The 27656-nt window shown below is 40.3% G+C and overlaps 1 protein-coding gene across 1 annotated transcript; it reads right to left on the bottom strand.

Moving 5' to 3' along the window:
* Nucleotides 1-12: 12 nt before the first annotated feature.
* On the bottom strand, nt 13-22036 carry LOC134629812 (protein Dok-7-like). The gene is made up of 14 exons (XM_063477325.1): nt 21983-22036; nt 21826-21871; nt 20930-21018; nt 20097-20247; nt 18226-18426; nt 12284-12403; nt 9545-9652; nt 8525-8971; nt 8091-8443; nt 5518-5589; nt 2467-2515; nt 1790-1942; nt 1334-1624; nt 13-180 (listed from the first exon to the last, which is right to left on the bottom strand). The coding sequence occupies exons 1-14, from the start codon at nt 22034-22036 to the stop codon at nt 17-19; spliced, it is 2298 nt and encodes a 765-aa protein (XP_063333395.1). The 3' UTR covers nt 13-16.
* Between the last annotated feature and the right edge of the window lie 5620 nt (nt 22037-27656).

The following is a 27656-nucleotide window of genomic DNA, read 5'->3' as shown; positions in this document are numbered from 1 at the left end:
GTTGGGCGTTCCAGAGTCAGTTTGGTGGCCCTTGCCGCCTGCTCTCCAGCTGAGTCAGTCTGTCCTCCCTGGCCTGAACATGCTCCGCCCCCACTCTCTGAGCTGTTTCCATGGCAGTGATGTCCAGGTGGGCGTACCTGATGGAGCCCTCTTCTGGATGGGAAAATGATGGAGGGGGTTAATAAAAAAAAAAGTCTTTCTACAGTGTGTCATATAATCTTAGACCAGTCTTCCAGAGATGCATTATACCCTCACTCTGCCCCTTCTGTCTCCTCAGACTGATTTTTAATTGGTACTTCTGAAATACACATTTAACACATTAACTTCATCTGTGTATTAAAAGGCCATAAAATTACCTGTAATCGAAATGCTCTCATTTTATTAGGTTTTAACTGATGTAAATTGCTTTCCATCCCTCTAATAAATTGCTTCATTTTCACAGTCTAAATATGTCAGATTATGTTAATTCAGTTAGGTTACACAGAAGCACCGGGAAATAAATTGACTGTTTTCCATAAAAAAAATTGCACCTCCTCATTTATTGAACGTATTTATCAGGCTTTTCCTAATAGTGTGAGCTGATCCAAGAACACATTTGCACTTTTCTTTTAAGTTGTTAGCCAATAGAGAGAAATATATGTGCTTAGCAGCGTGATAGCGTAGTGGTAAGACTACCTTTTGAGCGGGAGTCACAAGTTCGATTCCAGTAAGGGGTGTCTGGGTCCAGTAAGGTGGGCAAGAGAAAAACTAGTAGCTCAGCTTTCCAACATTCGAAAGAAGGCTAGAGATTGAAGGTACAACACACATGCTACGGCAAGGGGGAGCCAGGACGACAGGTTGGGGGGAGAATATCATCACCCCCACCCGCTTGGGTGAAAGCTGCAACCCTAGTACCTTATACCGGGTACAACAACAAGGGGGCTATGAACACCTGCCTGTGATAATAAGCTGGCCAAAGATAGATATTAGTGTCATGAGATCCCCAAATAACCATCATGGAAGGACAGTATACTGCCCAGTATGAACCGGCAGATAGAAGCAGTAACTGACATCCTGTGGCATCCATAGTGGTGGCTTACCATCTAAATGACGCTCAAGAAGAGCCCAGTGGTAATCAGAGAACTAGGTGCAGTGACCCCCATCATACCTATCATATTGTTATGATAGGCAGAGAATAATCAACAAATCAACCATCTGTTTCATAGCTGTTTGCCCCAGCTTTGCTTGCTATTCTATATTCTAACAACGTCTCAAACATGCCATGCATTATAACAGTGTGGAGATATTGCACGCAAAATGGGATTTGAAGCTGTTCACTTGGCATGTATAAAACCAAAAAAGAAAGCAGCAGCAGGAAAAGACAAATAGTTATCTAAAACTGTTTGAGGTGCAATGTTCTTACTGAGTCTGCAGAGCTGCACTGCGTTACCTCTCTCAGCACTGCGCGGACTGGAGGCCGGAGCCGAGCTGGGTTTCTGCAGCTCCAGCTCTGTGTAGAGTAGCTCTCTAGTTTTATACAGCAGAGGGCTAACGGGGATGTTGACATAATTAACACTGCTGTTACTACAAGGCCTGCAGTCCAGGGATGCAGGCGGAGGAGCCTCGTGGGAAAACCTGAACATGCCTGAAGGAGAAAACCAAAAGCAGGGGAATTAAATCTGTTGTTTGCAGGACAAAAAGTGTTAAAGGTAATTCATTTTAGAGTTAGAAGTCAGTATAGCAACAACAAAACTGTTACACCAGGAAAACATGAGATGTGACCATTTTGATTTATTGCAAATTTTCTTACCACAAGCTGATGTTGGTCTGTGCATGCTCAGTGTGACAGGAGGTGGTGGAGGGGCACGCAAGAGCAGAGATGGCAACAGTTTCTTCAGACTTGCAAGCTTAGAACTGATGTCACTGCTGTCATGACATTCCTCCCTGATACAGAGAGGAGAGTCTGGAAACACATTTTTAGGACACTAGGATTAGACTCAAACATTCAGTATGCGGTATACATTAAGTAATGATGTAAAAAAAACAGTCCCTTAAGTTCTTATTTAACATTAATCAGCTAAACATCTATTAATATTTCCAGCAGACGTAGTTAAATTATGTAATTATTATTACTGATCCATAGACAGCATGTATTTATTTCACCATTTTAGGTGAAGGTCATTTTTAACAGCCTTTTCAGTTGGGTAGTTCAGTCTCAGCGGTGAATCATATTTGCTAAACTCTCACTTTTTAGGTGAAAGTAACTGATAATTTTCCCTTTGAATAAATGTACTGAAACATAATTTCTCATGAAAATATACTGGAGTGGAAGCAAAAAAGTACTCATCTAAAGTGCATTAATAAAACTGTACATCAATGCAGTACTTGGGTTATAAATACATTTCTGGGGAAAGAACGTTTTGTATGGAGGAAGAATCTTGCAGTGCTTCTAATGAAATAAGGACACAGTTTCATTAACAAACACACCTTGTGAATCTGCAGAAGGTGTCAGGTGCATCAGTGGAGAGCTGTCAGTCTAAAACATACGGGACACAAACAATTATTTTAAAGATTTCCCTTAAAGTGCTTTTGAATTTTGTCAAAAACGTCTTAATTTACAGCTCAGTTTTAAAGACAAACATTCGAAGCTGGGTTTTGTAATTCCATTCAGAGTATTAAAGTACCATGCAATTATGCTTATTAGTGGTCTTAAAGGGGTCTAGTATGCTCATAATCAGCTCCATACACTGATTCTTGGACTCTGCAAGAGTAGCTTAGCATGGTCCACATGCACAACTCTGCTACTGTCTTTTTATGCATCCTCTCAGTTCATTCACTTTGAAATGCGACGTTTCAATGTTTAAGACCCTTTTAAGACCACTCTTTAAAGCCTGTCTTTAAGCTTGGCTGGTGCTTGCAAATAGAAGATGTGAACAGCAGGTGGGGCTACTGTGCTCAAAGCCACTGTTGTTCGTCTGAGACGTCAATATTAAAAGGCGTTCTATAGCCTCAGCGTAGACTAGAATTCGTTTGCCTGCCAACTTTTTGTGACCCCCACATACTTATCTGCAGGGACACTACACTACAATCCATATGCACACATCTTTTAGAGACACTGCAAGCAGAAATCGGAACCTGCATCTCTCTGAATCCATGTCCATAACCTTGCCTAAGGGTATCTGCTTTGGTTCATCGGGATAAGTTGTACTGAATTCATTATTTGAAAATTTGGCCATATGCACCAACGTAAAAATAAAGACTTTAAAATACAAAAAAACCGTTAAAAATAAAAAAATTAATAAATAAAAAACACATCTACTTTAAACTTCGCTTTGTTTCCTATGAGTGGGTGCAATCAGAAGCCAAAAATATGTATTCTGAATATTGATTAGTAAATAATGGAATCTGAAAAAAGGGGGTTTAAAGTTTAAACTTCATTCTACTCCTTTTCGAGCATAAACGTTGTGTAGATATAGAGATATTAATGAAAACTTAATGTTTTAAGTTTTTCTTTTCTCTTGTTATTTTAGTTATATTTACATGTTTGAAATAAATTATTGTATTGTTGCAAGTTAAGGTTTGCAAAATTACAGACAAAAGCAGTCTGACTAATAACCAACAAGCAGTTGTATTTTTGTCTTCATTTCAGACAAGTAGTAATTATTTACAGCCCAGGCTGGAAGAAGTCAACTCTTAACTTGGTGACTCGTTAAGCCTCTTTTAGCTGCAGCAGCCTGTATCAGCCGTTTCCTGTATGATGATGAGCAAGTTAAACAGGACAAAGATTTCTGTGATGTTTTAATTTAAAAACACTTTTCGGGTCATGTCCGAACATCTCATTAAAATGAAGGTCAGTACCTGTCAGTGCTTGACCATTTGATAACAGTTCCTTCTTTTTGGTTTATTTCTTTGCTTTGGGTTGTTTTCTTGTTGATCACCTAAGCTGCCCCACACTTCAGGTCATAAACTACAGCTTTGACACTTTTCTGTTAAATTTCCTCCATAATCCCAATGTGACCAGCCCCTGAGGTAGCAAAGCAGCCGAAGCCATGATGCCCCTGCCACCATGCTTTACAGTTAGGATTTTGGTGTGTTTTGCCTTTTTCTTTCAAATTAAGTTATTTCAAAAGACATTCAGCAGTCAGTGTTTTGCAGTGTTGAATCAGACTGAAATGTTTATTTAGAGAGCAGCAATTTTGTTTGTAGTGACCTTCCTTTAACACTTTTCCTTTTTCTTATAGTGGACACATACACAGAGACTTTAACATGAAGAGATTGCTGCGGGCGCTTTGAGCTTTTACCTTTAGTATTGAGCATCGTGCTCTTCGTGTAATCGTGGACAGCCAATCCTATCAAGAGTAGAAACAGTACAAGCATCTAACAGCAGCCTCAAACTCGCAGAGGAGCTCAACACCTTCTTTGCTTGGTTTGAGACCACCCCTCCACGACTCACCCTGCTCCCCACCTCCCCTTCACCCAGCACATCCCCCCTGTACCTCCAGGAACATGAGGTCAGGAGGAGACTGGGGTGAATCCCAGAAGACCTGACGGCATCCCAGGGACTGTGGTTAAAGCCTGTGCGGACCAACTGGCAGGGATCCTCATCAGGTTATTCAAACTCTCCCTGACTCATGCCACCGTTCCCACCTGTCTGAAGGCCTCCGCTATCATTTCTATGCCCAAAAAGACTGATATAGACAGACTCATGGACTACAGACCTATAGCCCTCACATCTATAGATTACAACGTATATATTGTTTGGGACTGCTTTGGTACCTCAGGCCAGTAATTCACATAACAATTAAACCAATTACTGTAACTATGAAAGGTTGAAAAAGAAGAAAATGAATGCTTGTGAATCGCCAAGTCAAGGAATCGTGACCTTAACCCAATCAATGCTGTGGCATGACGTGGATAGAGTCGTTCAGGTTAGACATCCAAGATATATTTATGAGACCAGATAAATGGTCCAAATACCCGTCTGATCACTGTGCAAGTCTCTAAAGACCTTAAAATACAACTGTCTGAGTGTTATTAGTTTATTTGAATTTTAATGACCACTTCGCTTTTTGGAAAGGTCAAAACAGTCACTGCAGGATGCTTGTTTAAATACATGAACAGAAGACCGAATGTCTGCCATTTCCACTAACATTATTTATTACTTACAGTCTTTGTTTCCGAGCAGAATTTGAATTTTCTATAGTAAATCTAATTCTATAGCATAAAAACAAAACAAAAAAACAATACGCTTGTGTTGGGAGCAACATCTGTGTGAGGTGAACCCCTTTATTTTATCACAGCTGACTAAATGGTAATAGCTCTACTCCCCCTGGCTTTTATACATATTTGGGTTTTGTTTGTTTGTTTTTTCTAACATTGTGACTGAAGATGCAATCATTAGAGATAATCAGTGCAGAAACCCTTCTAATTCCAAAGGGCAGAGTATTCTTCTTGCAGCTGAAGACCTGCTTTAATCTTACAAAAGTAATTTTATGGCTCCTGCCCTGCACAAGCCAAAATGGGCAGATGCAATCTTACCTGCGTGTAGCTTGTGTTCCTCACTGACCGCCACTGCTCTTGTGTAATGTAGTTGTCTAAACCATGACTGCACTGGGTGGGAGATAAGAGGACATACTGTCAAGGCTCAGTTAATTGCTTTTACTGCAAAATTCAGGAAAAAGGCATGGTTTTAAGGTACGGAGAAAGGGGATGCAGAGGAGGGAGGCGAAACAGCTATAGCCAAAGAGGTTTGAAAATAAACTGGTTTGGAGAAAGACTTAGGAAAAGGGGGGACAGAGAACAAGAGGTGAAGAGGGGAAAAAAGCTGCAGAGCTGAGAGGTTAGATCTGACATCTTTAGAGGCAGACTAAAGGATAGCTGGCTCAGACATGAGAAAGCTCTGACAGCATGTCTCACTTTACCATTTACTCCTCTCCTCAGCAGCTAATAACACAGCAGGCTGGAGTTTCACGGATATTATCCATCATACAGTCTGTCTCAACAGACATGATGGTACATGTGAATTCAGGTATTCTAACCATTACCAAACATGAAGGACGCTGAGTTTCTGCTACACTTAACCACCAACTCTTGAGGAATGAAAATAAGGAAAACTCATTTGTGTTTCACACAGCGGATTCTCCTCTCTGAGGATTTCAGCCAGTTTCATCACTACTTATTAACTTTTTCAGTCCCCTTTGCTCCCTCTCACTCTCTGCAGCATGCACGCTGTATAATGAACACACACACACACTCCTACACAACCTGTCAGAAATCACAAGACATGCTGTTTCCTCTCCTGTTCTGATGATAATTTGCCCGTTACAAGGGGGAAGCGCTTTTCACAACCCATCAAAAAATTAATTACACACAATGTGGGAAAGTCTCTTCTGAGAGCATTTGAGGTTTCAGACAAAAGTATGAAAATCAAAAACAACGCCAGCTCGAGACAGGTGTGTGACAGACACCCACACTGATTTTGTTTTTCTATATGGGCGATTGAGTGGCTCAGCGGGTGGAACTGTCACCTCACAGTGAGAAGAACCTGGCTTTGGTTCACACATACTTCTGCCTGTGTCTAAGTCTTCTCACCATGGTTCCTCACCCTGTGGTTTTCAGGCTGAAGGCATCTAAAATCATTTGGACCCTAAACTGCCCATATGGAAGAGACACAGGAAGCATGCTGCGAGTGCAGAAAAGCACCGCACTGTAGAACAGAATGAAGTGAAAAAGAAATCACATTTTAAAACAAATGAAAGGAAAAAAGTTTTGTCCCTAAAGCCCTGTGATACATCGATAAGGGTTTGCAATGCTAGTGCGCCTTAGCTTGAATCACAGAACAGAATATTTTATAGAGAAATTCATTCTTCCTACTTTTCTGCTCCCCTCCACAGTTTTTTCAGCTTCCTAATGATCCTTTAAAGCATTGACTGTACTGTAAATCACAATTACAAAAGCAGCCACCCAAGTGAGTCATTAGTTCCAAAGCAAGTAGTGGTGTCTATGTGAAAAGGCCAGATAATTGCTGCTTGAAGTGCTGCTGCATAAGTTGCAAACACTGCAGGGTTATGTAATACTGTGAAGCAGAGGGCAAACAGAGGAAAAGTGCTTTAGGAAAATAGACCATAGACTTATTAAAATAGACTTAAGTTGAGATCTCTGGTGCTATTAATTTAAAAAGAAATCCCACTAAAAACGTCACCAAATTACTGTTTAAGGGCATATTTTGGCAGATGTTGGTGTTCCACTTTCAACTAACTTCCACTGCAAGTTTCTGTTTTAACCCAAGCTCTTAAATATTTTTCCTCTTGATTTTACTAGCAACAGAATTTCTGACATTAAAGAGAAAAAATACTAAATAGATAATTGGAGTATTCAGTCTACATAGAATTAATGATAGGTAGATGTAAATACAATAGTTTAACTTTTTTCTGTAGATGTTGCATATATATCACAATATTAACAGCTTTTATTTTAATTAAAGAACATAAAATAGAACATTATAGATTTTATTAATAAAACCAGTGTTTTTGAACCTTTGAGGGATGTGATTCAGGCTCATTCGCTGCACTAAGGTGGTTGATTTGTCTGTTTTTTAAGTTACAGACAGATTTGAGTCACCTTTACTTGATGTTGATCCAGGAAGTTTTTTGAGGATTCTTTTACTGTTGAAAGATAAATAAAAATACAAATGAAGCTGAAATGTTTTTTAAAAAAACTACATAATGAAATTGTTTATATGTTTTCCAGACATGATGACATTAAAACAACAGATCCCAGATTTTCAGGAATATCACTTGTACTCATCTTGCTGCCTTTCCTATTCCCATAACTTCCAAACCACAGCTCTACTTGGGAGCACGTTCTTGCCTATTTACACAGGGGAGAGTTACATAAGATCTCTTTTAATAGCATAAGAATAGAAATACGCCATAGTGGGTTTATTTAGTGCATTATGGAGATTTGCATTAGTGGGGGCAAAGTATAGCATGATTAGCAAGAGTGATTAACTTAATGATTAGTAATTATTAGTATTTCATTTGTTTTGTTTCTTTATGGAAACAACAGAGAGAAGAGAATGAGGGAGTGAAACACTGTGACCCTCCCTGTACCTGCTTTTCTGCATTAAACAAGCCTCCAGGGACCAACAAGGGTCTGGGTGTGGACCTCCCCTCACTGTCCACAGAGGGCGCCCTCTCGCTACCCCAGGAGTGTGAGCGCTGCATCATGGCCTGACGCTGAGCCATCACTCCTCCTTGTCCCTGACCATCACCTCCATCTCCACTGCTCTTATTATCTTTGCTGAGCTCAGACTGGGCTCCGTGGGACGATGGCTTCTTTTGAGGTTGAGCTCGGAGCAGACTCCTGGGGGTATCATACCACAGTCTAAGCAGACTGGGAATCTGGTATTCTTCACTATGCCTTCGAGATGTACGAGATGCAGATCTGGAGGAGCAGGAGCAGGAACAGGAGGCGGTGCTGCCCTCTGGGATAAGCATGGGTTGAAAAGGAGAAGAAGGAGGAGTTGGGGGTGGTGCAGAAGGAGGTGAGGAAGGAAAAGAAGGAGCAGGAGGAAGGCTGACCACAGAGCCAAATTCCTCCCCTACTCCCCCGCTGGCCATGTCCAGACTCCCCGTACATGAGGAATAGCTCCCTGAGTAAGAAGAGTGGCTGCCTGTCGCTATCCCAATCCCACTGTCTAATGAACTCTGCCGCCCGCTGTCATGGAGACCGCGAGGATGGATGTGGGTGGAGGAGGGATGGCTCCTGGAGCCTCCCAAAACAGCAGAATAAAGCCGGTCATCTGAACTGGCCAGTGCTTTCAGCGTGGAAGAGCTTGAAGCTGTCTCACTGGAGAGGTGCAGTCTGCCTAATGGCTCCGCCCACACTGGAAGTCTGCTTCCATAGCTCGCATCTGATTGACTGGAGGAAGAGCTGGAAATACTGCTGTGGTCGTCTCCAGCAACAGATGTACTGCAGCTGTAAGAGGAGGCTGAAGAGGGAGAGAAAGGTAATTGACTGTAATGAGTAATAAAGGAGACACACACTGAAATAAATCCGCTTGTAAGCACGAAACGCCAAGTTAAACTGCAGATAGTGATGTTTAATCAATAATATATAAATCACACCTTTAACTTGGTGCTGTGGGCAAATTATTACAACTCTGTGAAGTCAGTGTTCAATCATCTGCACATTAATTACAGTACAGGTCATTAACAGGTGCTGCTAATCAGTGCGGGCAGGAAAACGAAACATTTATTTCACAAATTCTCAGCAGGGATGAATCATCTGCTCTGACTATACTGACATTCACATATGTAACTAATATACACACATAATTACGATGAAAATCCCGAAATAGCAGCATGAATATAGAGCAGTGATTAAACGACTGTGTGGTCAGGTCAGTGGTCCAAATATACACGGAGCAATGACGTGAAAGAGATTCATAATTCACAGAAACATCTGAAGGTCCTCAGACGATGCAATTTTTCCTTATGAAACATTACGAAAAGAGTTATGTGTTGGTTGTGTAAGCTGAGGTGAACTTTACAAAATAACGTACCTGTGCTGCTTGCTAAGCTGCACTGAGACAACATGCTCAGTCTTTTCTCCAGCACTGATGCCTCGAGGTTGATTCGTTCCTCTGCTGAAGCTGGATCGGCACTGGGATCTGCTACGTAAATAAATAATTGAATGAACAGTTATTTGCAAATCTCATTAAGACATACTTTACAACACAGAAATCTGAGACATTTTACTATTTAATGAAAAATATTAGCTTTTGTTTTTGCTTTTAATTTGATGACAGCAACAAATCTAAAAATCGGGATGGGAGCAGAAACAGGGCCAAAAGGTAGGACACCGCTACAAACCTCAATCTACCGACACTGTAAAGAAGACATGGCCAAAATTCATCCACAACAATGAGATGATTTAATCAGTTCATGAAAATTATACTTGAAGTTGCTACTACGAAAGGTGGTTCTACTGAATGGTGGGGTGTGCTTTTAGTTTCACATGAAGTTACATTGCAGAATAAAACACAACGTCATTGACATTTGACTTTTTTAAGGACAATAATAAACTGTTTCATTGTGTTAGAGTATATTTCAGATGCTGCTGTGATCTTAATACAAAATGTATAAAATCAAAACTAAAGTTGTGAGACATCTGCTGCATTTATCAGATTGCTCTTTAAAATATGAGTGTGTGTGCATGTGTGTGTCCATCTAATTCTTTCAACAGCTTGAAAATTTAACATCTCCTGAGGACACTATAGGCGCCTCGACAATCTGTTAGAACACTAATTTTGTGTAAAACCTTGCTAATTACACTCCTAATTCCTGCTATATATACATACTGTAGAGGCGAGTGAGTGTTAGAGGGGCGGGATGGCTCCTGTTTGTGTGTGCGTTTGAGTGTGTGTGTGTGTGTGCGCGCCAGTGTCCGCACATTGCAGTGGGTCAGTGGGTGCTTGTATAGGTGTCAACAACCTAACACCTGGAACTCTGCTCCCTGGACTCCAGCAGCTAATGCTAATATGTAGATGCCAAGTTTCTTCACTACACTATGTGAGGTGTCAGCTAACATTTGCTAACGTAGCTACTTGACTAATTATAGCCAGTTCTCAGCACTGAATGTCACAGTGGGGTTACAGTGGGCCTCATAGCTGATGACGCAGGCTGGTTAATGCTAGAATAAAAGTTACAGGGAACTTTGGTTTATTTTCAACCTGGAATTCATTTTTCCCCCATTTCTGTCAAACTGGTTGACCCAGATATTCAACGCATTCACACAGCTATTTGCCCTGATTTTGTTTGATCTAGTCCTAGTTTGTCTGTACACATGTTTTACTCCAATACCAGTATTTGCACTTGCAATGTTTATCTTTAAATATAGATTTATAGTAAGCTAAAAATAAAATATGTAGCGCATAAAGTTATATAATGAATGTGGGCTTAAAGTGCAGAATTTGCAGCTTTAGCTGAACAGTACTGCATTTATCATTTTCATGAGTATAAGGAGCTTGGAAAGGAAAAAGAAACTTAGAGAAGTCCAGTCTCTTTCTTTCCAAGCTCTTCGTACTGCCGTGACCTTGATGACTGAGAACCTACACAGACATTTTCATGAGTCATTCTTATACATAGTTTCCAACTTTTGTCACTGTTCAGAAATGTATAGACCTACCCAAACACTATATTTAAAGGTATCCTCTGGAGCTACTGAACACTACTGGGGCTATGGAGCAATGTTTTTATCACTGGCTCTTCTGTTTTGTTTGTTTGTCTTATGCATGTGTTCAAGAATATTTATTATTCCTGGCTATGATTTCACATAATTCAGCTAATCTAAAGAGGGAATACACAAAGAAATGAAACAACAACAGGCAGAGAATATGAGGAAAAGCATAGATTCAGTATGCAAATGTTAATGCAGATAAAAACCTGTCCTAGTAAGACGGCAAAGCCCTTGCTGTTAAAGAAGACAATGTCTTAGGAATGATATTTGTCCTCAGTGGTATAAAACTTCAGTACAGCGCTGCGCTTACTGACATGTGAGATATAAATAATTTTTCAGAGACTTCCAGTATGATGGATGACTGGGGGAAAAATGGGTCCGGGTGAAAAAAGACAGATACTATTTTAAGTTTGAATGCAGAAAAAGTGTAGTAATGCTAGCTAATGTGCAATGCTGTGTCAATGTTCATTTCACTACAAACTGTAAAAATTACACGTTGATGCTCAGGTAATGTTTATTCAAACTCTCTATTCAGTTCCTGAAGCAAAAATTACTGTGGAATTAGAAATATATTACAATAAAGCACAAGTCACACACAAAGGAATGACACCCTTAATCTACAGCATGGCTCTTGGGGCATAAAGCATGTGGTGTTTCCGTTAGTGTGGCGCCTGACAGAAATGTTAAACATGTGCAGGAAACAGGCGGTAAATCTTTTCATGGAAGTCACAAACCAAGTCAAGTGTCCTTGACTTGTTTGGAAGTTGTGAAGTTGTTCTTCTAAACATGGAAATAATAGCTTCCTAGCTATCCCAGCTTATACTGGCATCGCTTTCGGACTCATATATAAAATTACACAAACAGACTGATTATTTCTGATCCTCTAAAAATGTGGGACTATTAAGGACTAAAGTAAAACACATCACCACCACAACAGCTGTCCACAGTCTTATCACCACGACCTGTCCATCTTTTACCTACATTTTTTAACTTGCACACTTTTGTAAACATATTCCTGACAAATTTCAGTTGTGTTCTGTTTGCAGTTTCTAAGTGTTTTTACCTGGCAGGTCAGGTTGCAGGCCGTGTGGTGCCCTGCTGGGGTTGATGCCCCTGACGATGCAGTCGAATAGGAAACTGATCTGCTCTCCTTCTGAACAGGACAAGAAGAAAACACCAGCCCCTGGACAAGCGAAGAGGAGACAATGTGTATACCATAAAAAGCAGTTTAATAAATAATATAACAGACAGCAGGAGTGAGAAGACTGCTGTAGTAAATTGCTGAAATATTGAGTGAAACATTTTTAAACAAGGCCAAATAATATTCACTGTGGTTCAGAAGCCTGCTGTGAAGGCAAAGCCGCTCTTTGAGCAAACTCTATTTTTTAAAGGTTACATAAAATGTCTATCAATTCAAGCTCCCACTCTCCTATAAAACCCACACAGAGGTGGATGTCAGTGAAAACAAAAGGAAGGGAAAAATAAGTTTAAAAAAAATAATAATGAAACATCAAAACCTCACGCTACAAACATTTAGGGGGGGAAAAACCGCCATAAATCAAGGCATTAGTCAGGGTTTTGGCTAAGAAAAAAAACAAACGTATGAAACTGAGTTTGCTGTTAATATAAAAGCAGCTCAGAATCCCAAACAGAAAATTGTTCACAAAATCTATTGGCATGATAACATCATTCAGTCCTAAATAATGCCACTCAGTCTTTTAAATGTATTTTCAATAGTAGTAATTTTCTTAAAAGAAAAACCCAAATGTCACAAAGAAATTGTGCCCATGAAACCCTCCTTTAATAAATAAGGAGCGCTGGTACAATATGCTTTCAGATGACCGTGTGGCTCCTCAGACTGAATAATTGAAAAGAGCTTCTCATTTATATCACCACTGAACATTAAATGTAATGGAAATACATTAGCTGAATTATGTGTTGCATTTTCCCTGAGTCAGTGGAACAGCGTGATAGCGACACACTGCTTCAGTCAGTTTTCCACCACAAGAACTATGAAAGCAAGCACTTTGCTAAAAAGTGTGTATCTGTGTGAGGGAGAGCGAGAGCTATTAGACCTATGAATCATACAAAATATGGAGGTGGAAATTAGCATAATATTAGCGCCCCTTTAAACAAAGAAAACACATCCTAGCAGTAAGAGTAACTGGTATATGTTAGGTTGAAATAAATTCTTTTTTCTGCAATTATCTCTGGGGCTATTGTAGCGATGAGACCTTTTTGTACCCGCTTCTCATTTATTTATCACAAATTTACAAAACTCTGCTATATGAGAATTCATCTTCAAAGAAACAGGTTTTTATTTGCTTGTTGCGGCGGCGGTTTCCACTGAAAACAAACAAAACCATTCCTGTGTGCAGGGGATTTGTGTTCATCTAAACTAACTAAAAACAATTTTAAAAAGACTTGTCCAGTCTGTCAGTCTGTTTTTAATATCTGCTGGATTTTCATTGTTTGGTTTTGATCCAACACCCAGTCTACTGAAGGATGCCGATGGCTTTGACTGTTTCACTTCAAGAGAAATAAAATCATTTCTAATGACAGATGGAGACAGCAAGAGACATTTTAACCTCTGTGGATCACTTGACACTTTATCAAAAGACAAGAGAGTTGCTAAAGTTAGATTTACTTTTAAAATGCCCTTTGATCAAGAGAACAGGGAATAAACTAAAGGATGATACTGTGGGAAAAAAGTGTGCAATGTACGACACTAAAGAAAAATGCTGTAACACGTGCATTAACATACTACAAGATCGGGGTGGGTGTGTTATTACCCACTGAGAGGCACTGAAAGATTGCTGACATAGCATGTGAGCTTAAAATTGCTTTTATCTGGATCACAGGACTTGACGGCGATCCAAACTCTGCGGAGCGTCATTTACGTCTCTGCATGTGTGCCCTAAAGACGCGTGTGTGGATGTGCGTGAGTTTCTGTGTAACCAGGTCGCTGTGAACACGTGCGGCCCTGATAAGCCAGGAAATATCTATCCAGCTAAGACGCAGGCTCTCTTCCAAACATCATCGGTTACAGAACACAGTGGCCTCATTATCACATCTAATAGAAGGGGCTCTGATATCACTTTACACTGCTACAAAGTGCATGCATGTGACTCTACAACCCAAGGCACACACCCAACGGGCAACCGTGAAGACCTGATTACTGATTACTTTGCTGCTATCCCAAAGGACCGCCTGGTCTGTTGGCTATCGGGGGAGTGTGCATGATTAGTGCCCATGACACTAAAAAGGCTTGTCATCATTACTACAGTGCATGTCTTTAATTCTGAAGCCGACTTTGAAAATGCAGATGCAGCAGAAAGTACTGCAGGACTTGACAAGAGCAAGACCAGTTCTGCCAGCTTTCTGTAGCAAAAAAGGGCCACAGAACTTTTAGTCTCATTTAGCATAATTATTCCAATGCATTTGCACATCTTTGCACTGATGATGTTATAATAATCTTCTGGGAACCTTTGAAATTTACAAAGAGGACCACACAAAATTGGTGGTCTGTGAAAGAGCGCTGTGATTTCTCCAATGATGAATAGAGATCATAAGATTGTCCATGATTAAAAGCGGAGTGATAAACAGTATAATTTCCTCTGCTTACTGAACAGATTTAATGAGACTGATAACTCGAGCAGAGCTAAATACACTCATATTTTATTACCAAGTATCCCCAAGCAGAGAGTGGTAAAGGAATCGCACAATATTTGCAGCAGAAAACACACAACTTGAGCAAAATTCAGGGAACAGTTTGAAAACACTTTAGATCTCAACTGGGAGAAAAATCATGCTGGATATTTATACTGATATGGACTGGGTAATGTGTTAGGAACGAAAAAATACCACGTCATTTGATAGATATTAAATTTGTCGGCCTGCAGAGTACTGAATTCAAAGTGAAAAAAGATTCAGCAGGCTAGTCCATTTTGCCTGGTTTGTATGCCCCCCACATGCTTGTATGCATGACTGGCAACAATGAAAACATAATGTCCCAGAGGTGTTCAAATGGATTTAGTTCAGGCAGGTGTGGGCCAGGGACTAATGGTATTCATTTCTTCAACATCCAGGAAAAGTTGCACTCTTGACACAAGAGGCCGGGCACTGTTGTGGACTAGGAAGAACTCAGAACCCATTGCACCACTGTATGCTCTGTCAGTAAGTCCAAGGACCTCATCCTGATACCTGGCAGTCAGTGTGCCATTCTCTAGCCTGTAGAGGTCTGTGACCAACAAAATGTTATAAGCAGCATAACATTCTCCATGGCTTCTCCAGACCTTTTCAGGCCTGTCGCGTGTTCACAGGGAGAACCTAATATGTGAAAAGCACAGGGTCCCAGTGGTAGACCTGCCAGTTCCAGTGGTGCTAGCCAGTAGGTGCAGGGCCCATAGAGGATGTCGGGCCCTCAGGCGACCAGGATGAAGTCTGGTCCTGGATGGTTTTGTCAGAGACATTCACACCAGAGGGCCGCTGAAGGTCATTTTGTAGTATTCTGACAGATCTCCAGCCTCATTCCTGAAATCTCCTCCATGCTTTTGAGACTGTGTTGGGAGACAAACCTTTTGGCAGTAGCACATATTGATGTGCCATCCTGGAGGAGCTGGATTGGCTGTGTAACATCTGTAGGTGTCGCCTCATGCTACCAGCAGTGACACTGACACTAGCCAAAAATGTCAGTGGCCTTCACCTGTAAATCCATTCCTGTTTCGGGGGTTGTTGCCCCTCTAGTCCCCTTGCTGTTAATTTCATTAACACCACAGCACCTGAAACTTATTAAAACTCCTCCTGTTACTAAACCTAACCAGACTGATAGCCCAGAAGTTTAATTGAATTGATGCTATAGTGTGATTAAAAAGCTTTTTCTATGGGAGTAAGCTAGAGTACCCGGAGAGAACCCACATAGACACGGGGAGAACATGAGAAGCCCAGCTGGATTCTGGATTCAGACCCACGATCTTCTTGGTATGATATGAGAGTGCTAACCACTGTACCACTCTTCCTTCGCTGACGTTAAAGTGTGGGTCTTCCGGCTTATTTAGAAAGCATTGTTCCCAGTTTTATGAGAGCATTTACAAGAAGATCTACAGAGAACAAGGCATGGCCCAAAAATATGATGTTCATTCTGCAAAAAAATGTCAGTTTTCATTATAGCCTCTATAGATTAGCTCTGGCGAGGTGTCTGGTAGAGTTAGATGTGAAATGTTGAAAGCCTGCACTCCACAAAACTACTGCTCGGTGTGGACGTGTCACATGTACTCACCAACTACAAATAAACATGTGAAAATGTAAACTAACACTCCGCTTTACCTTGCACTCATGCAAGGAATGTCAGTTGCCTACTCGACTCTCACATCTTTCTGCTTCTTTCGTGCTATGCCAAGAGAGTCTCTTCCTACTGCCCCTGTGACTGCTGGGTAATATGCAGATCAGATGAAGGGGAAAACTATGATTGGACATGCAGCCACCAGGGAATTTGTGACTGGCTGAGTGTCCACTACAGGGGAGTGACTGGTATTTATAGATGTTGCTCATCAGAACACTGAAACCAGACCTTGTGGTTATTCTTGTACACACACACACTCAAAAACACAGACAATCGCAAAGCAGCATACAAGGACAAAGTTCTAACTAAATGAAAAATTAAATCTTGTATTTCCAGATACCTGGGTGATAGCAACTCCTTTCCCTACAGTGAAAACTTCAAACAGGTTCCATTATCACCTTTGTCCATGTATCTGCCCCCTCCCTCTCTAATTCACACACACATCCCACCTAAAAACATAAAGCTGCCAGTCATTCTTTACATTCATGCCCACATGAGCTGGACATTCAGAGGATATCTAAACCCTGGCAACAACACAAACACACACATACATGCCATTATTTGGTGGGCAGGTGGGCAGTGTGGAGGGTTCATACATAGAAAGTGGATATAGTTACGCTATAAACACTTATAATAAATCACGTTTTTGCAAAGGTGTGTTAGTGTTAGTGTGACAGCTCTATTAACCCGTGAGCACTGAAGCAAACTTTAAAGGAGGTTATATTAACCTAAGTAAAGACCTTTTTAAAAGTGGAACTGCTGCTGTGATTGTGCACTCTATCAACTGTTTCTGGACCAAAGAATTAACTAAAGAACGGTTGGTTAGATTTTAAAGTTGAGCTTCAAGTATTGTTAAGATGAACATCTGTCTTTGGTGGCTGAATGCATTCTCACGGGCGGTGACTTTTTTCTGTTGCGTCCTTCAATGTGCAATTTCCACTTGAGTGAGTGAGACCTTGAATTTCCGTGAATATACTCGGGTTGTCTCTAGAGGACGAGCACAATCTGTGATTAACCAGGCACAGTTTTCTCTGTGGTCATTCGAGCTCACACCTTGTATGATTTTATATTTAAAAAAATTTAAAAACTTATTAAACGGACTGTCAGTTCATTTAGTAGTTCTTTTGGAGCTTTAAATTAATGTAATAGAATATGATTGAAAGCAATGAGCGCAACAGCAACTGAATGAGCAGTGAAACTGTTTTCTCAACTACAGTTTCCAAAATGAACTTTTCAGCTTAGGCTAATACGTCAAGAATGGAGAAAAAGAAGTAAAACATCTATAATTTCATGACAAAAGGGGAAGTTTCATCTGCTGAGGAAGGTCATGTAACATGATCAAAAGCTCCAGAACACTTTATAAATGTGGGCCTGTTTTGTCAACGTACAAGCCTTTTCATGTCTATGTGTCGACAATGTCAGATTTCTTCCTGACTGAACATATAAAGGTCTTTGATTCTGAGGGACTGACATCGCATTGAAGTTTTGTAATCTCTGATCTGACATCATCCACTAAAACATAACAGATAACAACATCAAAGGATGTGATGTAGTAGGGCACTGCGAGTGATGATTTTTCACTTGGTAATGTCAGAGTGTTTCATTTCTGGGTGCAGGCTGTAGGGCTAAATAAATTAAAGCTTCTCAGTCCACCAGATACTTACAGTATCCACACCGAGTCCCTCCCTCGAACACGAAGCCATTTGGCACAGCACCGTAGCGACGTAACGCCGACAACTTCCAGTGGCCAACGACGACGGGGGGGAGGCCTCTGGTGAGGACCAGCAAGTTGTTGCACAGGTGGAGTGATGCAGGACCGCTTTCCAGTTTGGTACCTGGTTCAACGTTGACGCTAAACCTGTGGACTGGCAGGGAGAAGAAAGACAGACATTTGAAAAGAGCGTTTCATGGCCATGCAATCATGATGGCTTCGAATCACTTAGGCTGCAGACAACTAAAGTGCCACTGATCGTGCAGCACATCCATCACGTAACAAATGAGGTGGAGCATAAAAACACACACGTGCATAAACACATATGCACCACGTAACTGATGACTGTGGCAATAATGATTGAGCAGTTTTTTAAGCCTGGCAGGCTGCAATTTGTCATTGCCCAGTTTGTGCAGATGGCCCCAGTGCGGTGCCAAGGACTGTCTCTCCCTCTCAAAGCCATGTACTGCACAGTGCCACATACAGAGTACAAGCATGGGAGTGAAAGAGCCAAGTAAATGATAGGAATTATCCTTCACAGTGTAGGTGACTAAGCACGAAGTAAATCATCTAAAAATCTATAAAAACACTTTCAAAGAAACATTATGTAAAGACGTAATAGATCAAGCTCACTTTGTCGCCCTGAGCGAAGGGCTAGAGCAACAAGCAGGCTTGGAGGTTTTGAGTGGAGCTAAATACTCCAATGACGAAATAATGTGAAACAGAAGGGAGCTTTACAGGTAAAAGCAAAATAATAAAGATAATAATTTTAAAAAACTGGCAGCTTAAACAGCAGTGTAAATTGAGGTGAGATAGTTTCCAGAAAACAAAAGTGCTCAGTTTTATTGAGTGATGTTAACCCAAAATATTTCTAATATTTAATCTTAATACTTAGACTGGCAAAAAAAATGCTCTGTGACATTACGACCTAAAAGGCACATCAAGAACCCAGCCATTTGTGGATTTCAAAGGTAGATAACACTGTGTGACTTCTACGTAGTGGTGGAGGATCAGAATGCTTGTGGATAATAACATTAAGGAACAAGATGGACATTTATAAATATCCTGAAGGTGATATTTTGAGAGGAGGAGTATGAATTGCGTGTTCAGAGAAATGTTTAGAAATATAAGCAGTGACAGGACCAGCTGGTGCTACTCTAAAGAAATATCAGTTCATCTCACAGCATGGCTGTTCAAAATTAGACCCGAGCTATTTCAATAAGTTCTTAATATTGGTGATGGTGAGAAAATGTCTTAATAAGACTAGTTAAAGAGAAAAATTGGACAGGAGCAGAGTGTTTCTGAAAGTTCTCAGCGGGACAATTTAGGCCAACTACTAAGATCTAACTGAGAGTTTTAAATAATAGATTAAACACTCGTATTTATGGCTGTTTGAAATGTTCGGCTGGAATAGTTTTTGTTTTCCTTTTAAACTGTACCGGTGATATATTTCTATCACTGCTTTACTTTTCAATATCCCTTATAACAAGGAAATTGAGATGTATTTACACAAGTTTACACACAGAGGACCACTTTCAAGGTTTACTGTTTGCAGTGTGAGAAATTCAGTAGATAAGTAAGAATACAATGCTCTAATTTTTTTAAAAGGAGTATTTGAACAGTGAATAATAAGTCAATTAAGTCTGTAGAATCTGATGAAATTTCTGCCTCTCCAAACATTTTTTATTAAAAGTAAGCTCCTGGTCAGATCAACAGAGATCAAGGAAAATACTCTTATGAGCAGTTATGAGACAATAACTACAACTACTAGAGCTACTATTCTACTTAGAGAATGCTACACCTACACGAGGCCAAACCACTGACCTTCTCCCAAGCTGTAGCGGATGCGGGCATCCCAGGCTAGCAGGGTGTCCCGGTTGTTGAACCCAAGGACCAGCATGTGTGCCAAGCAAAGGATGGAGAGGGTGTAGGACACGCCATCGTATCCGAGCCCTGGCTCCACGCCACAGATCCCCTGAAGAAGCAAAGTAAACCAAAGGTAGAGTTTGCATTTTACTATTGATATGCTCCTTAGAAATTGAATGGAGATGGAACATGTCTAGTCTGGAGTAAATCAGGTCAGATAGATGAAATTCTGACATCAGGTGTAATACTTTTCTAGCTTTTTGGTGACATGACACCAAAGCTCAAAAAGATTCGCAATATCAAAGAGTGAAATCTCTATTCAGAGAAAGCAGAGCTTGTTTATTTTACAAGAGCGTGTGTAAACCTCCGGTTCATTCAGTGTCAGTTTACTGATGAGATCACATTGTTTCTACAAAAGAGTTCATTCAGATACTGATGATGTGCACTTTGAAGTTATTTTTATTTTTTTAATATATATATGTAGAGCGAGAGAGAGAGAGAGGATTAGAGGATAAATAAGTATGAGTCATCCCTATTGGGTATTTTCAGAAAGTGCCCCTATTCATCTTTAGTTCCCTTTTGACTATTTGAGCAGCTTACTCCAAAACCCACTTTACCCTTATCTATCCATGTGGCATTTACATTATAGTACATAGAAGAGACAGCAGTCTCCTAAAAGCTGTAGCTTAGAAAGGCTTATTTATGTGAAGGAGAACTACTAAAGAGCTGCTACCAGTACAGAGCACCTGCACTTGAGATCAGAGACAGCCAAGCTTTGTTCTGCTGCTTACCTCCAGTGTTACATTCAGCCTCTCCTTGTGGCCGCTGCCCTTCTCCTTCCCTTTCTTCTTCTCCTTATACACCAGCAAGGACAGGCAGTCTGACGCACGTGCGGAGAAAAACATTACAGACCGACAGAGTCAAAAGTACATTTCGTGTTTAATAGCAGAATAATACAAGTGTCACTTATTGTAATCCCTGCTGCATGCCTGCTGTCTACTATGGCACAGCTGTCATAACAAACCCTAAAACAATGAATTGATCCAGCTTATAATGAAAGCGAGCCACAAGCTCACACAGGCTTTGACACACACAAGCACAGTCACAGGGTACAGAGCAGAGTTGCCCATTATTCCCACCACTCTTGCCATTTTTTTTTTCTTCCAAGGATAGAGCAGCAGCGCACTGGGCCATATGTTTTTGTATGCTCAGAGGCTCTATGTCTGTCTCCACAGCATCTCAAATTAATCTCTGTTTAGATTTCAAGACATGCGACCCCCGTCTTGGCAAGCTACAGAGAAGACAAGGCACTGTGACAGTTTATGATTTTGACTGGGAGGCTTTCAAATTATTAACCCTAATTCGAACTGGCACCAAAAGTCCCCCTCCAGGATTTAATATCCAGACTCTAATTTTTTTTTGATCAATTAGAGAAAATAACTTCACTCGATCGATTGACCTGATGCATTGCACAATATCCACACGTGTTTACGCGGATATGTTGCGTTACGCGCTCAGTGGCGCACAGCCAAGAGACCAACTGACAAGTTGGTATCAGTTTAAGTGGAGGAAAATCAAAGAGATTAGTGCATCGTTACACGAATCAATCAACAGATCGTAGTGTCACCGTGAAAATGTGAAAATCTGGGTGGGAATAATAAAAAGTGAAGCCAAAAAAGACACGAACCTGCGACCGGAGAGGGCTTCCGAAGAACGACCCACCGAGTCTTCCACTGTGAAGAAGTTTGTAAAGAAATAAATCACAAAAGAGATTCCTGTAGTTGGCCTAGAGGCATGGGAGCACATTTAAAGTGAAAAATGAGACGCAAATATGTGGAATTAACCTTTTTTCCATCTCTAAACTTGACTTGTCCCTCCGCGACAACTGTGTCCGTCATCTTCTGTCATGGTTTCGAGCAGCTGCGTGTGCGTGTGTGTGTGCGTGCATACAGGGGCTCACTTTTCAAAATAGCCTTTGGAGTCCGGGCCCCCGCCGGCAGACTGCACCCTGCCTCCTGCGCCATCAGACCACCGAGGCGGTGAGAGACACGGCCTCCTCCGTCGTCGCCCTCTGCCAAGTTAGTCCAGTTGTTCCTCTGCATCAAGTATTGTTTACAGTGGAGTTCATTCGATTAAAAGCACATAGTCTGCGCACCTTTCACTTAACTCTCCCCCAGTCCGGTATCAGACAGGGATTCGTGTTGCCTTAACGCTAATCTGTAGAGCCTAAGCCCTAACTGAGGAAATCCAAAATTAATCCATAAGGCTTTCTGGAGAATAATGCCAATTAAAAGACATTAAATGCGCAAATTGTTTCAAATCTGAAAACAAACTACTCTAAATAAATTATTATAGCGCTATTATTCCTGGAATAAAGGTGTTTGTGGGGGGTGTCTATGGGGCGCCGTTTGGTAAGTGAAACATGCTGAAATTAACGGCAACATTTTTCCACATTTAGCTCAAAACCTTACAAAAACATGTTTTTTCGAGTCATTTTTTTACAACATTTAGTAAAATATTTGTAACTTTTCATATTTAAAACAATTTTAAATGTTAAATCTAAATGTTAAATATTAAATCTAAATGTTAAATTTAAATCTAAATGTTAAATCTAAATATTAAAAACATGTTTTTGTAAGGTTTTGAGCTAAATGTGGAAAAATGTTGCCGTTAATTTCAGCATGTTTCACTTTACAAACGGCGACCTATAGGGGTCTGCAGTTTTTACGGGGTTCACTCTTTTCTTGGAGCAGCATGCTCTGTCTGGTATTCAGTCTTCTTCCACTGCTATTGACCTCTGAGGATCAATGATGCTATTTGCCCAGCTAACAACAGGTGAACCACACTGCTGGTGCCAGAACAACAACTTACATTTATTTATCCTTAGGCATCCTTATTGCCTCCGAGGAGGAGGTCGTGGTTTTTTTGTTGTTGTTGTTTAGTTTAGTTTTTTGGTAGTTTGCGTGCATCCGTGCCTGTCATCATCTGTCTGTAAACACTATAGCTCGAAAAGTTTTGAATGAACTCTGATAAATCTTTGTAAGGGTATAAAGTGGGGTCATGTTAATACTTCGTTACAGTTCGACTTACATCCACCAAGGTCTTCAAGGTCAACTTACTGATTTATTGGTTGAAAATTGGCAAAAAGCTTTATAACTCAGAAACTAAGATTCTTACAGGTGTGGTGTGTATTGTCATCATATTGTGGCTTACCAAAAGTACCTTTTTACAGTATGTCAAATTTGACCTCTAATCTCTCCTTTGGTGTCAAAAGACTGATTTAAAGGTCAATGAATTAATAATAATTTTTAAAAAACTGTTTATTACTGCCATTGGTTGTATTGAAAACATAGAGTAAAAGGAATAATATAGTCTCATGTTACTGATGTTACTAAATCTCATGTTACTTTGGACCTTTGACCTCGTTTGACCTCAAAGAAGAGGTCAAACTTTCACAAAATGTTTTCTATCTTTATCACTGTTCTCAGAATTGTACTGCCTTTGTTTATATCAGCAACATTTAGGAAATTATACTGGGTATATTTTAGTATGCATCTAAATTTAGCATATTTAACATCTGACCCCATTTTTGTATTACACATGTGCATTTCTCTCATGTTCACCCTAAAATGCATTATTTTTACTGTACTATACATTTCTGAAAGAGTGTTTAAAAAGAACAAAAAACTAAATTAACATATATAAAACACAATACTATTCCCTTTATAACCGCCTTGGTGGAGATTTGCTCTCTCTGAGTGCTTTTTGTGATGTTAGGGTTTTCTCTTCTTTCTTTCTTTTTAATGGCACCTAATTTATTTATTTTTTTAATTATACACATAAACACGATTACTCACCGTGGTTAGTTTGTCATCTGTAAAGTGTTTTTTTCTCTGGAGCTCTAGAGGAGCTTGGTGAAGTCTGAGTAAATAATTGGATGATGTTATCTAAAGCTGCATTGTAGGAAATGTAGTCTGAAATGTTTGCAGACTGTGACTCACTGGGGACTAAAAGTCAGAATACATTTCAACATGTGCCGCCCTTCAGCCCTTTCATGAGTTCCTCAAGAGATCAGTGCATAACATCATATTTCCCCTTTAAATCAAAGATTTATTGTTATTCCAAAATACAGAACCAAAATCTGGTTTCAGTGGTATTCTCCCACATGGGCATAACAGAATGGAGAAGCCAGATTAAGCGTGACGCTGTGTCCCCATTCCACACTCTTTAGGCAGTACAGCTGTGGAAGTTTTCTTTAGATAGCATCGAAGAAATCAGGAAGTCATCACATCAGCCAAACTTTCACTTTAGAATGTCGACTTTTAAACTTTACCAAACAGCATATTTCTGATGCTTGAATAATTATTGTTGTTGGAACTGATTCATTGCTCAGCTTCCTCATTTTTGTTTTTATTTGTTTGTTTTTGTTTTATTTTTGTACATACAGTGTGAAACGATTGTGAAATTATCATACTCATGTTTAAAAGAAGATTTTTTGTCTATTGTTGATTTTTTTGTTTATTGTCTTGTTATTCATCTGTCCTGTTGGAGAGATCCCAAAATCCTGATTATAAAAAAGAAAGCCGTTTTTCAGCTCTTTATCAAACCAAAGTTTACCCAGCAAAATATTATGTGACAACACATTAAATAGATGTAGCCACTATGGAGGCTCACACTGGTTTGTTAACTTCCATTTGTATTTGGACCTATGCCATCAATTTTTATTTATTTATTTATTTTTTTAGGAGATGCAGTGAGCAAGTGGATCTGACTAAGAAGCCAAGGACACTGCAGTTCATATCATGAGGTAGCCTGGAGGATACTCTGCCTTAATTCTCTATTTTACCTCTATTTGGAACCCCAATTTCAAATAATTGTGTAACTAACTGTGTAAAATGTAAATAAAAACAGAATAAAATGATCTGCAAATCTCATAAATCATAATTTCTTTCCACGGCAGAGCATCAAATCATTAAACTGAGAAAAAGTACAATTGTAAGAAACTCAGGTCTGTAAAGTATCAGTGCTCTTTTCATCAAATTCAAAATGAGCTAATATTTTCTGAGTATAAATATAAATAAATATTGATATATTTTTATCTTCTACTGTGAATAAAATATGGGTTTATGAGATTTGCAAATCAAATCAAAAAAGGGTTTGAGGCCATAAATTCAGTGAGCTATAGGATCATTTTCTGTTACATACATTTTATACAACTGGGCTTCTTTTGCATCCCCCTGCTGGCCGTTAGAAAGAATGCAAATGTAAGACACATCTGCACTGGTTTCTCTTTTTAGACGCAGAAGATAAATCCATCTTTTAAATACAGTCTGTGTGGCAAAATACCTAAATTATGACCACTGCCATTAGTAAATGTCATCTAGAGCCTGTAGGGTGATATTAGTATCAATGTTCAGCCCATGTAGCTGTTAAGTATTCATACTTTTTTGTACTATACATTGAGATAATCGTGTATTAATGAGTCAGCAATAATTTTAAATTGCAACTTCTTTATATTCTACAATGCATTGTCATTAAAATGATCAAAAGCTTTATGTGAATACTTGTAATCAAACCACAACCAAAAGCTGCCAGTGGAAAAAAAATATTGGCATTTGATATGTGGGAAAAAAGTGTGAAATAAGTATTTGTGCTTTAGTACATCTGCAGTGTGAGCATATAGCCACCACTGTGCTGTAAATGCTGTGTATGAGCACACAGTATGGAATTGGGACACAGCTTTGATTAATCTCAGGCTGCCATCCACTAATAGCAGCCCTCAGTAGGGAGGTCTGGGAGCAGCTGCACAGTTGTTGACACTGGGCCCTTAGCCTCCACTTTCAAACTGAGACAATGTTTCAGCTGCTGTAGAGAACGTCCGCATGGTGTGAGTCACAGACAATGACCGCAGCCCAGACAGTCTGTGAACCAGCCAAACGCTGGGCTCCTTAAACAAAAGTTGCTTTCAGTTTGCTCCGGTCTATCTGCCCTTTGCCCTCACTGTGCTCCACCTGTCTCTTGGCTTTGTACATGGAGGGAAGGTCTGAAGTCTGGTACACTGCTGACCTCATCCTGCCGCCTCGGCACCGCAGCTCTAAAGCCACACCTTCCCATTTCCTGTCTAGCTCTGAACCATGATGGCCTCGCAGGTCAAGGGACCCTCTGCAGGTTGGCCTGGTGTCTTCTGCGTCACAGGTGTGCTCAATTTTGTCCAAATCCAAGGCTCGTTTTGGAGTTATGTGGTTAGAACGAGAGGAAGGCGATTTGGATTTGCGACGTGAACGAAGAGGTGGTCTCGGTGGAGGTGGAGGTGGAAGAGGAGGTGATGGAGCGATGGGTGGGTTGGAAGTTGTCCTTCTGTTGGGCATTTTAAAATCCCCTCCACCTCTTTCCCTTCCTCTTCCCCTATGTCTGTCTTTACCTGAGGAGGAAGAGGCTGCTTTTAAAAGACAGATGGATAGAGGGAGAGATGGAGGAGAAATAGCCAAGCACTCACTGCCACTGCAAACACTCCACATGCAGGAAACACTCAGAGGAAACTCATAAAAGCAAAATGCCATGAGTTTCTTGGAAAGAGTGCGCAGAAAAGAGGAGGCGAGAGAGATAGAGAGAGCTGGGAGGCAATAGGAAACAAAGTGAATGTGACAGATATTCCCATGCTGGCTGTTGGCTATGACATCATGGGAAAGATGGTTAGATGGCAAATACTGTGCATCTTTGTGAGTGTAAAGACCCCGACTTTAATGCGGGCTGCTGCCATCTACTGGCCACGAGAAGGAGGGACACACGTTCTCATTTGTTAAAGGTGGCTAATTTGATGAGTCGTACTTTGTGTTTAGCACCAGTTAGCAAAAAAAGAATATCTAAAGACAAGCATGGCAAGTTTAAAAACTTGCTTTTGAGTCTTTCAGGATTCATTTTACAAGAAAAGCAGGCTGCAGTGGTCCGGTAGTTCACCTCTTTGCAACTCCACACCACCGCTTGATTTTTTTTTAAGTCAAATTACTTGAAGAATTTGATCAAGCTTCAAACATCAGCCGAAGAAACTTTTTTCACGTTGTACTCAAGAGTTTGCCGACACAGCTGATTTCACTTATTGCCTGATTAGACCCGTTCTCAGTCCCATGTGATTCATTTCACAGCCCACTCCCTCTGCTGTCAGCTTCTCTGTACTTGTTAGGGAGAAACTGCACCATTGCCATTTTACTCCTATATGCAGCTGTGATGTATAATTCTCAAGAGCGTTGGCTGAATTAAACCTGAATAGAGTCTAATCAGTGAGAGTGACTGAAAATACCTGTGTGAAAGACCTTGATTGATTGTGGGCTGTTTTGAATACTATTCCACTGAATTACTTATTAATACCGTAATAAAGCAAATACATGAACCACTTCAGGACTCGGGAGCTCTGTAACTAGGACCAAGACCTGCATTAATATAGCGGAGTCCTTGCTGTCCCAGCTCTATTTAAAAAAAAAAAAAAAGTGTTTACCTGTTTTTCTCTCTTTGTCTCCATGC

The sequence above is a fragment of the Pelmatolapia mariae genome, linkage group LG6 (assembly GCF_036321145.2).
Source record: "Pelmatolapia mariae isolate MD_Pm_ZW linkage group LG6, Pm_UMD_F_2, whole genome shotgun sequence".
Taxonomy (NCBI): domain Eukaryota; kingdom Metazoa; phylum Chordata; class Actinopteri; order Cichliformes; family Cichlidae; genus Pelmatolapia; species Pelmatolapia mariae.
This window is presented reverse-complemented; position numbering and strand designations above follow the sequence as displayed.